The sequence below is a fragment of the Macaca nemestrina genome, chromosome 11, assembly GCF_043159975.1.
Source record: "Macaca nemestrina isolate mMacNem1 chromosome 11, mMacNem.hap1, whole genome shotgun sequence".
NCBI lineage: Eukaryota > Metazoa > Chordata > Mammalia > Primates > Cercopithecidae > Macaca > Macaca nemestrina.
In genome coordinates, this window is record NC_092135.1 from 105,194,959 (window position 1) to 105,209,463 (window position 14,505).

Consider the following 14,505-nt stretch of genomic DNA (forward strand, 5'->3'; position numbering starts at 1 on the left):
ATGCAAGTGAAACAAAAAAATGTAATATATACCGTCATTTTGCCACACATTGCATTTTCAAATAGGGTAAATCCTCTGTGTACTTGAATTTATTCATATTGATTTTCTGACACTCTCTCCTGAACACTAGGAACATAAAACGTCTTATTACCTATATCAAGGAAGGGAGATGTATCTTTTGTTGCTCTTTTTAAAATACCAATACTAGTTTCAACAGGCTCATGACCAATTGAGAATTCAATATGAGGAATCATTATTTCCTTTCTGCAACAGACGCTCAGTACAGGTGAAGGATGTTGCATATCCCATAGTAAGGGGATTCAAAACACCATGTTATAAGTTCATAACCAAGCAACGAATTCCATGAAATGACATTAAATTACATAAACACACAAAATGAAGACAGAAACCTTTTAAACGGGACTACTGCATAGTTATTCTAAAATATTTCCTACCATATCTTGGTGCTCTTTACCCTCGAATATGTACCAGAGTCAAGCTTTATCTTGGTTCTATTCATTAGGACACAGATAGAATCCCTACATTTTTTAGGGCATCTGCTAGACTCCTAGAACCACTCTCATTTAACACTGGCTTCCATATTAGAACAAACTATAGTCCTTATTACAAAACATCCCTGCTAGGAAAACAGCAAGGGCTCCAGAGAAAGATATTAGATACCCTAAGACACCTAACTAGGCAGTACTCTACCACGGAGGTCAAGTTCTTTATTAACTAAAGATGGCTTCTGGTTTCCTGCCTGCAACAAAATGATGGATAGCTTTTATCATTTTTAGCTTACCTAGTGAAACAGATAAAACTATGATGGCTCAACAAAGTTGGGATTAAAACATCTTTTTACATTATTTGCCTGAAAACAATATGTACCACTTTACTGAATTCCATAAATGTTATAGTAATGGAAACGGGATACATTTTAAAGGCAGAAACAACAAAAGAAGCCTCAGTATATGTTTTATAATACCAGATGAGTAGTTTAGAATATAAAAGGAGTTTTAACCTGTAAATGTATTTTATTTTGCAAACAAAATAAAAGAGGTCTTACATGAATGCAGATAACTTTTGAAGGGAAGAAAAAAAAAGATGTGAGGTGCAAAAAGAAGGGGGTATGCCAAGGAAGCTTGGTTTAGGACAAAGCTGGACTGAGGCTTCATAAGGAACCAGCAATGGAGCATTCTGATCTTTCCTCCCCTACGAGATTATGGGGTCCAATCCTGGGTTAGTCCCCAGCTCACCTAGCTCCATAAACATACATGTTGAAGGAGAAAGTAGGGTGAATTGAAATATGGAACAAAGCGTGCTAAGCTTATTCTCATTGCAGACATCCTCAAATAACTGAAGTGCTTTCACCTCCATTATATAACCAACCATTGGTGACCAAACATGGAGACATTGCAGGAATGAGGAGTAACTCCACCAGTGGTTGGCTGAATAACTAGCACACTAAAAAGTCACCAACTTCTAATTATTTTAAGTGATCTTGCCTCGACCAACATTTAGCTTAATAACGTCATGTCAATACATTAACAAATTGTTGAAAGGAAGCCACTTTTAGAAAATGTAGAAAATCCAGTAGCAGAGGAGAGGTACATGGGATGCTGCTGGAGTGAAGTGGGGGAATGCCATCCCAGTTCCCAACACTCCCCCATCATGTCTCCCTACCTGTTTACAGACTACTGAAATTCTATGAAGTTTTCCCTAGTTGAAGGTTAAAAAACTAATAATAGAAGATTAAAGTGTTATACACTGGTGGATGGATGTATAATCCACCGACCACAACAACCTACAGTGTATTGCTACCAGATCCTTTGTGCTGTGAAGGACAGAGGAAGGCTGCAAGACAGAAAATGGCAGAGTACAGGAAGGGATCAGATATTAGGTTCTTAGGTGGGGAATGCAGAAGAAAAAGACCTGTATTTTAGAAAACAAGTTTGGCCAGGGCCATCCAATTTGCCTCCATCGGGGTGAAGACAAATAGAAACTGCCCGCCTGGAAAGGGTTAGGTGTTCTCCATTTGGTACCAGAGTAGCAGAGCTTAGTGTCACATGACACATTCTGCCCCTGGTGGACTAGATTCCCAAACAGCTGCATTTACTCATCGGAACTAATTTCCTTATATGAAAAGTTTGTTTCCTGATGATCCGTTATCAAGGTTTCAACTGTAATTTCTACTACATTCAAGCTGAATATTTTTCAAAGAAAGGTCATTTTAAAATTATTTTTCATCTGTCTTTACATTTTAACTTTTTTAAAAAGATGATTATTCAAAACAAACTTGTTTAAAAAAATTAATACATGAGTTTCTTAAACTCTGTTTTTTTTTTTTTTTTTCTAATTCAAACACAATCACTACACCATTGTTTCAACTTCAGGAAACATAGAAAATTCCTGCCTACCATCAATTCTTATAACGTCATCTTAGCTTTCACCCTTTACAAAGCTTCACAGAGCTTTCCTCAAACCTTCCTATATTAGATGTACAGGATAACCATGATCATGACAGTAACTAACACTCATATTATAATAGAAACAGCCTCTGTACATTATCGATTTATTAAAAGGAACAGTTTTTCTAAAAGTTCACACTTGGCCTTCTCAATGTCATTTTTTCATTTGCACAGACTTTTCATGACCCTCTTTTTTTCTTGTCTATCAAACAGAACTGGCCTACCCTTGAAACCTTAGAATTTATAAAATTCTATTACTTTCACTGCCTTTTCTGAAATGAGATTCCTCTTTTCTCTTCTCCTTCCTCCCAGTTCCCCCACATCCCCCACCCAGGCTATATTCTCTTTTGAGATCAGGTTCCAAATATAATGATTTTATGAAACCATATTTCAGGCTTTTGTGTCGAAAAGCAAGGTCCTGGGCAATAAGACAGGGACTACTGTATGTATAGTGGGTGTTCAAAAAAATTGTTTATGATGAAATACTCATCAATTTCATGTTTTTCTTTCTCCTCCATTCTTATTTTAACATACTTATTTGTTTTGTGACTAACAATTATCCATTAAAAGGACATCTGGAATAGGCGTCCCACAAAGCCTACATTTATTTTCATAGTATAATGATAAAATAAATGTGCTTGCTGTGTATATGCTGAGTTTAAGCCATGCTTCCCAATATACATTTACATTAACTTATCTTCATAAATGTTAGGAGTTATCACACTGCTAAATTATCATGCGGTAAAGTTTTAAGATTTTACTGAATCAGAAAATTTTCCCAGTGATTGTTTTTCCACCACCTCACTTCATACCCTTTCTTTTCAAACTTCTCTTAAGCTCTTGAATATGCTAAATCCAAATTATCAAACCCTCCTATTCAGCTCTCTCCACCTTGTGAACTGAACATTTAACCCTTATTCTTGTTTCCATCCCATAATCGGGGTTTAATGAGTTTCTGCCTCAACACATGGATAAACTTCATTAGCAGCCATGTGTCTCGGCATATTAAAGGCCCTTTAATGTCTTAAAATTGCCCCATTTCAGTTGCTATTGTATAAATTCAAAGAATTCTTATCTATGACACTAGGAGGTTGAAAGTGGTCGATGAACCCCCTACAGTTCCACACTGAGGTATTTAATTTTATCCTGCTGCTATGCCTGACCTTGAATTAGGGCTTCTATTTATATAAATTACTATATTATCACATCGGCATCATTTAAAAAGATGAACAGCATCAATAAACACTCTGTACGGAAGGAGAAAGGCAACTTGTTATCTCCACATCTTCCATGCTGCCTCTGACTGCCGATGCAAGACCCTGCTTTCATTTACTGCCCCATCACCGCCCTTTAGCACTCCTTCCCGAATGGACCACCCTGGTCTCCTCTGCTGGTCACTCCATGGTACAGTGCCTGACATCTATGGGCACTTAATACCTGTTCGCAGAAAGACTGAGGAACACAAACAGTAAATAAGAGGCAAAACAATCTACTGAGAAGGATGTAAGCCTACAGGTCAGGAGACATGGGTCCAATTTGATTTCTAACAACAGGGAGTTGCATGGCCTGAACTAAGTTACTTTTTTTTGGCGGGGGGGTCCTCAGTTTCTCCCACGTTGTGATAATACTGACCTTTCTTATTTCATAGGGACAGAGTATTAACATTTGTCATTTTAATGCGTGAACTGAGACTGGCATGTCTCTCTTTAATACTAACGTTAAAAAAAAATGAAAATAGTAACGACCATGAAATAGTAGCTTTATCAGTAACACTAATAGGCCTGGAAATGGAAGACCATTTCTTTGCAATTTCCTTGTACTGCTTCTCAGTCACCTGATGAGGCACTATGTTTAAGGACCCTCCTAATATTCACCTATTTAGAGAGGATATTTAGTTTTCATTGTCCATTTGTATTTAAACTATATGTTTTTAATTTCCTCTCAATAACGGGTTACTTTTTAAAAATTCATTTGACTTGTTTCCCCTTCATTAGTAAGCACAGAAGTTAAGAGCACTCCGACTGGAGCAATACTTTTTGGTGCAAATCCTTGCCCGACCATCTATGATGAGCTGTGTGACACTGGGCAAATTACTTGACTTCTCTGGGTCTCACTTTCCTCATCTATAAAATAAGATGGTACCTATCTCATTGGGTTAGTATAAGGATTAAAAGCGTTAATATTTGTAAAACATTTAGAACAATGTCTGGGACATAGCAAGTGCTTTGTATGTATTTGTTGAATAAGTAAAATAAATTGTATTTCAAACTTTAAAGGCCTTTCATTACATGTAGGACATAAAACTTCTGTTTGCCTTTTGAATGCTACACTGGTCTTTTTGTTTGTAGTATTTTTAGTCACCTTTTCATCTGAAAATAAACTAGTTCCCTAAATTCTGATTAAACTTAGAGATTGTGCTACTTTCTGATTCAGTAAGATGGGCCCCAAAGCAAATGTAAAATGCTAAGCAAATTGTACATTTGTATTACTTTTCCACCTGAAAAGCATCCTGTTACACTGTTCAGTACAAAATCTAGAGAATGCTTATCACCACCCATGGTTTAGGTGACAGCAACTTCAGTCTAGAGAGAGAGTCCTCCAAGCAGCACGTAAAGAGAACAAGGCTTCTTCACATCTCCCTTCACTGCGACCAAGAATCAAAGATCGAATGGCCCTTGTCCTGACTTTTCCAATATGACTCACGCATAGTAACATAAATGTGGACGTGCCTTTATATGCATTTTCAAATTTGAAAAGTCTGTTCACTTAGCACAAAGCACCATTTCAATGAAAGGTTTTTATCTCTTCTCAGAAGTAATTAAGAAGAAATGTAGAAAATACTTCTTTCCTTTTTTTACACAGAAACTATTAAGATTTTTTAAAATTTGATTTTTGCTGAGAATGAGCATGAAGTTTTTTTTTTTTTAACATTGGAAGTGAAAGTTACCTTTCATCAAAATATTAAGGATTATTTAGCTGACTCAAGAAGATGAATACAACTATGATCATAATGGTAGAATTTGTGAGAAAGAAAAATATATGAAGACCAGAAAACAGAGTAGGAGAGAAAGGTCTGCAATGGCTTGGCTGCTAAGAACATTTTTACGCTCATGCCAACACTAAGTGCTCTTCCCAATGAATAAACCATATGTCCATTTAAAAAATATTTTTATTGTTTTTGAGACAGGGTCTTGTTCTGTCACCCAGGCTGGAGTGCAGTGGTGCAATCTCAGTTCACTGCAACCTCTGCCTCCTGGAGTCAAGCGATTCTCCTGCCTCAGTCTCCTGAGTAGCTGGGACTACAGGCGCTGCCACCATGCCCAACTAATTTTTGTATTTTTAGTAGAGACGGGTGTTGGTCAGGCTGGTCTCGAACTCCTGACCTCAGGTGATCCACCTGCCTCAGCCTCCCAAAGTGCTAGGATTATAGGCGTGAGCCACAGCGCTTGGCCCTTATGTCTATTTTTATATGCTTCCTTTCACTAAATCCTGCTACTTCATAATATTCCCTTTGTCCCAGTCCTTGCCTCGTCATCCTGCACCTCCAGCTCAGTACCCCATCTCTAACTTTACTTCCTTGGGCAACCCGTGTTTGTGCCCTAGCTACCAATGTGAACATCTGCTACCTTAAAAAATAATAAATAAAAAATCACCTCATTGCCTAATATCCTCCAGGGCAAAAATTTTGAAGGATTCAGCATCCTCAAAAAACAGCCACAGAAGGAAAAAAATGCATATCTTTTTCAGCTCAGTAAATTCTATCTATATAAAGATTAAATGAATAACACCTTAAAAATTATTCAATGCAAGCAGATCCATGTTACCAACATGTATTGTCTTCCTTTATGCATATAAGAGGAAGACACACACATTTTATTTTACTTCATTTCTTCACTGTTTCTCCTTTGCAATGTATTACCACATAGAAGAGATATAGCATGTATCTGCAACTGTAGAGAATAAAATGCAAATATTTCTCTTCTTTCTCTGGGATGGTATTCCTATCTCCCTTTTTTTCCTGTATCAAAACACCTCCCCAACTGGAAGATAAGAAATATTTTGACTGAATTAAAGTGAGTCCTGTGTTAAAATAGCTTGCCTGAATCCAACCAGAGCCCATTTTTAAAAAATCTTCATTTCCACATTTGGTCAACAGCTCTCCCAACTCCAGGCCTTATATCAGCAGCCTCTTTCCAACCTGAATTCCCATCTCCATATACCTTTGCCCTCGAGCTTTTACCAGTCCATTTCCTTTACGTGTTTGCACTTAATTTGATTCCATCCTTCATGCTTTTTTCATTATTCTTAGTTCATCTACACCACATAAATTATCACCTTTGTTTTCAGTTCCCCATGTGCTCCAATTCACACCAATTCCAAATAAATACTTCTGATTCTCATCCATTTAATCCAAATTAATTCATATTCTCCCCACCCTCCATCCCTGTCTCTACCTCCCCTTTTATCTGTTTCTCTTTCTTGTAGCACCTACTTCCCCTTCTGTGCATGTCTCTGAGGAAGGTTTTACAGGCAAAATGCTTCCGCGGATGCCACGCAACTGCTTACTATGTTGTGGGAGGAAAGGCATGATCTTTCCGCCTTACTGCCAACTTCCATGGGCCAATGCTTGCATGTCTGGTTTATCCTCCGTAACTTGTGTCCACAGTGTCATCACCCCACATCCCATTGATCAACCACCGGCAGCGAGAGGGAAAAAGCTTCTTGCTGTTTTACGGTATTTAACTTTGGCTAACTGGCTTATTTCTGGCTTACAAAGCTCTTTTTTCACTCAGTCATCACTAATACCAACAACAATAGTAATAGCTATAATCAACCCCACTACTATCTGTAATGAGTTCTTACTATCTATCAGGTATTTTGTTTTTTTACAAGTATGTTACAGATATCTGCTCATTTAATATTCAAAACAATCTAGGAGGTAGACACAATTGTCTCTATTTTAGAAATGAGGAAACTGAGGTCATAAATCTAGGAAGCGATAGGGTGAGGACATTAACCCAAGTTCACCTGATCACAAAGCTCAGCTCTTAACTGCTCTGCAATACTGCTTTTCTAATAATGCTGGTGCCTCCCTGAGTGAATTCCCTATAGGAGTTTTCCACTTTAGTCCAACATAAGGCAAGTAGTTGCAGGTGCCAGGTAACATAATGAGCTCCACCTTGGTAATCACTCTGAGTAGACAATGCTCAAAAAAACAAAGCACCAAATAATGCATCAACCCTAACAGTCACCCTCCTGACATCTCTGTTGGAAAGAGGGGATAAGAAAGAAGAAGAAAATGCTCTGGACTCCCTAAAAACAATCTCTGCTTTCCCAGAGCTGTCCAGCCTCCATGCTAAGCAGGATGTGCCCTTATTGCCAATAATTCAAAAAGTGTCCATAATCATGAACTCCACAGCCCCAAGACAACACAACATTCTTGCCCTTTTCTGCCTTCTCTGGTTTCCTGGAGGGGCCAGGAGATGAGTCATGCACTCCAGCCTGGGAGCACTGCAATGTCTTTCCAATGTCTTGCCATTACTTTACTCATTGACTTTACAAAGAAAGAAATATCAATAAAAATTACCTTCAGGACAATATCAAAGAAGCAAAAACTGACAACAGCATGAAGCATTAGCCTTGGTGTATGTGGAGTGGTGAACTGGAACCCAAATTCTGATGAGAAACCATGAGTGGGTCTCTGCCTGAGCCACGGGATATAATCATTATGTTAGGAGACTGTCCCATGAACCAAGCAAGAGCCACGCAGGAAATTAAGTTCAGAATTAGAGCAGTACAGGCCCAAGTTCTGGTGTGCAAGGAAGTAATGTCAGTCTTCACTCTCCCATGGGAATAACTCTGAGGTTCAAAACAGTGATTTCCTCCGTCACACATTATGTATTCGAACTTCAGAAAGTTCTTCTCTACTACACAAAAATAGTTCATAGACCTCCAGAACATTAGAATTGAAAGGGGCCTTAAGAGTCAGATTGTTCAACAGATGTGGACAATGAGCTCTGGCGAGGTAAAGGAACAGGCTCAAGGTCACAGAGCTAGATAGTGGCAGAGTTAGAACTAAAGCCTGGGTTGTTCTGATTTTCCAGCCAACAATCTCTCCCCTGCACACTTCTTTGGTGGCACAGCCCAGAAGGCCCCCCAGAGCACCAAACACTTTTCCTAGCTTATATGCCATCACTGATTTCTCTCCAAGAATGCTTTTATACTTCCACTTACACCTTTGGGGATTTTCCCTATTCAGCTCGCAGCATGCAAACAGTATGCAAAAACCACACAGGTAGCACACTGATGGAGAGTCACTTAAAAGCCACCAATCACGGTAACTGCTACTAGCATCCTCGTAGCTCAGGAAGAGACACTACCCCTAAGCTCCAATCTCAAAGCAGAGAACAAAGACCAGTTCCAAGAAAAATACGAGTCTCACTCTTTTCTGTGTAAACCCCACTTTTCCAAATTATCCCATTGCTCAAAAGATCAATATGATTGGAACTTAGGGGTAGTGTCTCTTCCTGGACTACTAGGACGCCCTGAGTAAAATACACAATCCCCATCCCTCCCCCACCCGCTCTTACCACACACATAGCAATGTAATCACTTTAGCAACTTCTCAGTAACAAGCTCATTAAAAAGCAATTCTGCCATCTCTCCATAAAGCACGTGCCAGAGAACAATGCAAAAGAGGAGATGCCAATTAATTATAGAATGATCACATCTAATGAACTCTGAAACCCTCCTGCTGTTGGTGACTTTGATGAAAAATCAGGATGCTGGGAAAAGAGTGAATAGGGACACCCTGGCTACCTTGTTTAACTGTGAATGCTTTCAAATGCATCCTCAGACCCCAGTGTTGATCAAAACTGTGGAGCTACACTCGCAAAACAATGCAAAGTGTCAGGAAAGCGACAAGTGTCTGTGTCACAAACAGCTACGAGTCACTGCCAGGGCCCCCTTCAGCCATCCTCAGAACTGCGTGATTCTATGCTGTGGTTGGCACTGTAGGGACAAACCCATGTCCTGTGCTTGGGACATCTTGAGATCTTAAGGTAACAAGTGAGTCATTCTTTGTCCCTACCTGGGCCCTCCTGCCTGTCTATCACCTCCTCATCAGCAGGGATGCCACTCCTCAGAACAAAGAGGAGCCCTCCCACATGAGGAGGCTACAGGAGGGGAAAGGAGAAGAAACCACGTGCGGCCAACTTGTACCACTACCTGTGTGAGTCCTCTGGTGGGCCTTTAAGTGGGAGCTTTTTGTATAAACTTTCCGGCACCCGTTAAACTGACAGCGGTGAACCCTCTTCTTGTTTTCGGGACATGCTTCAGCCCCTAGCCCTCCTTGGTCACTGTCGCTCTGTCCACTCTTAACGGCCCCGGCAGCCGTCACGGCTGCTGCAGCTGTTGCGACCCCTCCCACCTTTACGGAGCTGAGAGCAGCCTTCTTGGCCACCAGTTTCAACGTCACCGTGCCATCCACGGCAGAGAGAGTTTGTGAGGTTTTGACCAGATGGCGGCTGAGCTCAGGGGACGATGGGGGCGTTAATGAGGTCACTGCGTTGAGCTGGGCCTGGTTGACGGCTGTGTAGCTGTCTAGAGAAGAGCTGGCCGGCTGGAGGCTGAGGCAGGTCTCAGATAGCAACTTGTCCCGAGAGAGCAAGATGTCCACTGCTGAGCTCTTCTCACAGATGGCCGCTTCCACGGGGAGCAGCAGGGGGTCTAAGCGACGGAAGCTTTCCTCAATGCACGGGGGAGGGGAAGCGTGGAGGAAACAGTCCAAGTCCTCACCAAAGGTCTCCGAGATCCTCCTGGGCTCCGTCTGCAGGTAGCGTTCCAATTCAAGGCATGTCTGCGAGAGGAAGAACGAGGGAGAGAAACAACCATCAGAGGCACAGAACACCATGAGGCCACACGTTGACAGGCAGAGGGGAAAGTGCAGAGAGATTGGTTTCATGGCTTATATCAGAAACACTTTAGGAGAAGGTCTGACCTTGTTATTTATTCTCTGAATACCTCTGAAGGGTTCATAAGGGTCACATCACATGATTTAAATTACTCTAGCTGAAGAAGAACAAGAGCCTCAGAAGGACTATCTCATACCTTCGAGATTCCAGAGAACAACAAATGATGATCTCTTGCCCCTCAATCCAATTCAGAAGGTAAGACGCTCCAATTCCCCCTCTAGAAATTCTCAGGCAAGCAAGAAGCAAATAGAAACAGATAAGGTTTTCATACTAAGATAAGACTTCCCAGAGTCCAACTTCATTATTCAAAATAGACTTGAGCACATCGCACAAGTCAGTCAGTTTTCCCACTTGCTCTGAAGAACAAGCCATGTTCACTCAAACTAAGAGGTGACCTCAGTAACAATCAATCAACAGCAAGCCCTGCCTTGGGGATGGATTCCATAACCAGCAGGAAAGAATATTGTTCTAAAGAATGTCTACCATAAAACTTTTGAGGCACAAGACAAAACCCTTGTTGTTTATAGCAAGTCATTTAAAATACAATGCTATATACTTTGTGGCAAGGGGCATAAATCCCATTTCAATGGTTTAGTGTCTCTGACTACATGATAAAAATACATTCAAACATAGCTATTCAGACCACTTAAAGATAGGACCCAATATATTTCAACATAAAATTTTCACCTGGTAAAGAAACAGGGGAGAAGAACCAAAAAGTTTAGTTTCAACAAATCTTCATCCATGGCACTCATAAGTTTTTGTAAGATGGGGGAGTGCTTTTATGGCAAAAGTAGATATTTAAGAAGTTTGTATTCTAATGCCCTCCTCACTCAAAAATCCTAAAATTCCAGAATCTTGTATAAAACTACGTTGCTAACTTGCACTATCAGCTCAATTGGCTCTATCTTCTGGATTCAACAAAGAACCACCGATGGCAAATTTAAAATGTGACTAGCTCCAAATTTACTGCCCCCGTAAAGCTCCTATGTTTTCAACCAATGTTCTGATTCTAGGCATTTATTATATTAAGAATATATTTTAATGATATACCTAGTAGTGTTGTATCTGTCAAGGATTTTATTTTGGTGACATTTCAAAAGACTGGTTTTTAATCACACTTCTGGTAAAACTCTGCATTACTGAATAAGAAAATCAGATTTTTAACTGTGAATCAGCTTTGGGTCTCACTGTTGATTTTCAATGGTAAGAACTAATGAATGGTTTCAATCTTCATTCAGCACTCATGTCACAAGTGTTCATTCAACTACTGTGCTCACAGCAAGGTACAAGGCTTTGTATGTGGTAGAGGGAGAAGATACAGCAGTAGATCCGTGTGATGCAGGTATAGAATGAACAATCACAAGTTAAAAATTACATAAATTCACATAAAAATATGATACCAAAAATAGTATAAAATGTGTTAAGTTCTTAGGGGCTGAGTGGACACCTAATTCTATACTCTACAGTAATGTAGTACTAACCAAGGAAAGCTTAGTGGACAAGGAAGTTTTGATTCTGTTTTGCTTATTGATTAAATAATAGCTCTGACTCAGTAGCTTCCCACTACTCTATGTTCGAAACCAATATGATGACCTTCTCCGGTCTAGAAATATGAATTATCCTCACTTGCTTCTTTTCTGAACTCCACTTCTCAAAAGTTTCCCCTTCTGTATTCCATCTCATTGCTAGAAATTATCACTTACATTTCTCCAATATTGAAGCCCTCAGTCTTGGCTCCATTCAATTCATTTCTGAATTATAAGATTCTACTCCTGAAATCTCCCTTAAATTTCTTCTTCCCTTTATGAATTATCACCTATCAAGCACAGTGCCTGGTACCTAACAGGTACATAATGTCTGTCAAAGACAAAGCCCACTTCATACTATTACTTTGATCATTATACCTCTTCTACTCTTCAAAAGCCATCTTTGAAACCCTACCCTGTACCATGCTGAGGAGGAAATCTTAGAAATGACACTAATACGTATCTCTGGGAATACAACTGCAAAGGTTCTTGAGCTTTGCCTAAACAGCAGTACCAGATCTTTGAGACACAGATATGTTTTAGGTAAAAATCAGGATGCCTGGGTAACATACCAAGACCCTGTCTCCACAAAAACTAAAAGAAAAGTAGCCGGGCATAATGGCTTGTACCTATTGTCCCAGCTACTCAGATGGCTGAAGTGGGAGAATCACTTAAACCCAGGAGTTCAAGGTTGCAGTGAGCTACGGTCATACCACTGCACTCCAGCCCTTTGGGCAAGACAGCAAGCCCCTGTTTCTACAAAAAAAAACCCCAAAAACAACAAAAAGAAAAAACCATTGACTCATGGGGTGTCAGATGTCCTTGAAGTAGTTCCCTACCTCCTCTACAATGACTTTTACATACTCAATCATCACTGCCTGTGCATAGAGTTTTTGTATCCATTTCTTTACAGACTATCCAGCTCAAAGATGGAAAAGTCACTAAGAAATTGTGACTATTAGAAGGTTCAGATCTCTTCATATTCAGAGTTCTGTGGGGCTGAGATATTCTAAATAAATTTACACACTCTTCTGGGAGGATTAAGTAACTTATCCAGTATGCCCTGGTGTGAATTGCAGGAGTATGAGTCGTATTTATGATGTAAAGATGGAGAGACACCTGATCACTAAAATGTGGAAAAATCTGGACCACTTCAGAGTGGCTATAACTTGCAATCCTAATACAGGGCATTCTTATTCCTTCTGAAAATTGAAGAAGCGTAAGTACCCATCGGGATGTACTGGACAGCCCTGTCAAATCATTATGAAATGACTGCTGTCTTAGGAAATACACTTCTTATATCTGCTGGAGATGAAGTTTAGGTAGAGGGGAAGATTTTGTCAATTGGAAACCAGGGTGAGGTGGTTAAAAACTTTTCTCATCACGAGTAATGGAGATTAAAATGTTAAGGTCAAGGAGGATTCTATTATTAGATTATTTCCAAGTCAATGAGAACATTTATTTCCAACATTGTTTGTAAATGATTATGAGAACTCTCATAAGAAATGTCCATGATAGGCCGGGCACACTGGCTCACGCCTGTAATCCTAACGCTTTACGAGGTCGAGGCAAATGGATCAATTGAGGTCAGGAGTTTGAAACCAGCCTGGCCAATATAATGAAACCCCACCTCTACTAAATATACAAAAAATTAGCCAGGTGGGGTGGCGTGCACCTGTAATCCCAGCTACTCAGGAGACTGAGGCAGAAGAATCACTTGAACCCATGAGATGGAGGTTGCAGTGAGCCAAGATTGCACCACTGTACTCCAGCCTGGGCAACAGAGCAAAATTCTATGACAAAAAAAAAAAAAAAGGCCATGATGTTTAATGGGAATTGAGGTATTAGTATTTCCTCATGGATTTTAATATATACACATATACATATATAGAGAAATAAATGTGTATATGTATGTGAGAGTATACATATATATATTTCCTAACTCCATCCACTGAAAGAGGCTACAGGCAAAGATCAACCCCAGCAGCAATGAGCACACTTAGCCCAGGGATCTTGGTTTCTAAATATCATTACCTAATAAAGGGAACCAGGACTCCCTAGATAAATAGTCGTTTGAAGGGCTGGAACAATGAAAATAAAAGTTGAGCCTAGAATATCATTGTGGTACCAAAATATGAGGACGTGCTCATAAAGTGATGAAGTCATGTCAGAAAGACTCAGAAGCCAACTTAAAGGAGTTCTCAATGCCCAAATGAAAAATATTAGGTTATAATTCATAAAATAAATATCCCTGAATCCATACTGATATAAATAACTGAAAATAAATAAATAAATAAATAACTGAATAAATTAAAAGATGGAAGGAAAGGGTCAGTTCCTCATTACAGGAAAATTATGATTCAAAAACACAGAAGGAATGATGGAAATAGAAAATCACCATTAGGCAAACAGCAAGGTAATAATGATTACAAGTAAGAATTATCAATGGATGCTAAAACCAGTAGACAGATGTATGATGAGAAACAAGGTATCTGCCTTGTCTCAAAGTATCCACCCAACAAAATATTTATTAAT

The 14,505-nt window shown here is 39.6% G+C and overlaps 1 protein-coding gene across 2 annotated transcripts in view; it reads right to left on the reverse strand.

The window, feature by feature from the left end:
• LOC105468013 (KLF transcription factor 7) overlaps window positions 1-14,505 on the reverse strand; it is a 91,815-nt gene that overhangs the window by 39,597 nt on the left and 37,713 nt on the right. The window contains exon 2 of one of the 2 annotated variants that reach the window (XM_011717896.3): window positions 9,898-10,326. In XM_011717896.3, coding sequence (XP_011716198.1) covers window positions 9,898-10,326 — 429 coding nt within the window. Of the gene's footprint in view, window positions 1-9,695; window positions 10,327-14,505 lie in introns of both variants that reach the window. The other variant, XM_011717894.3, reaches the window with a different exon arrangement.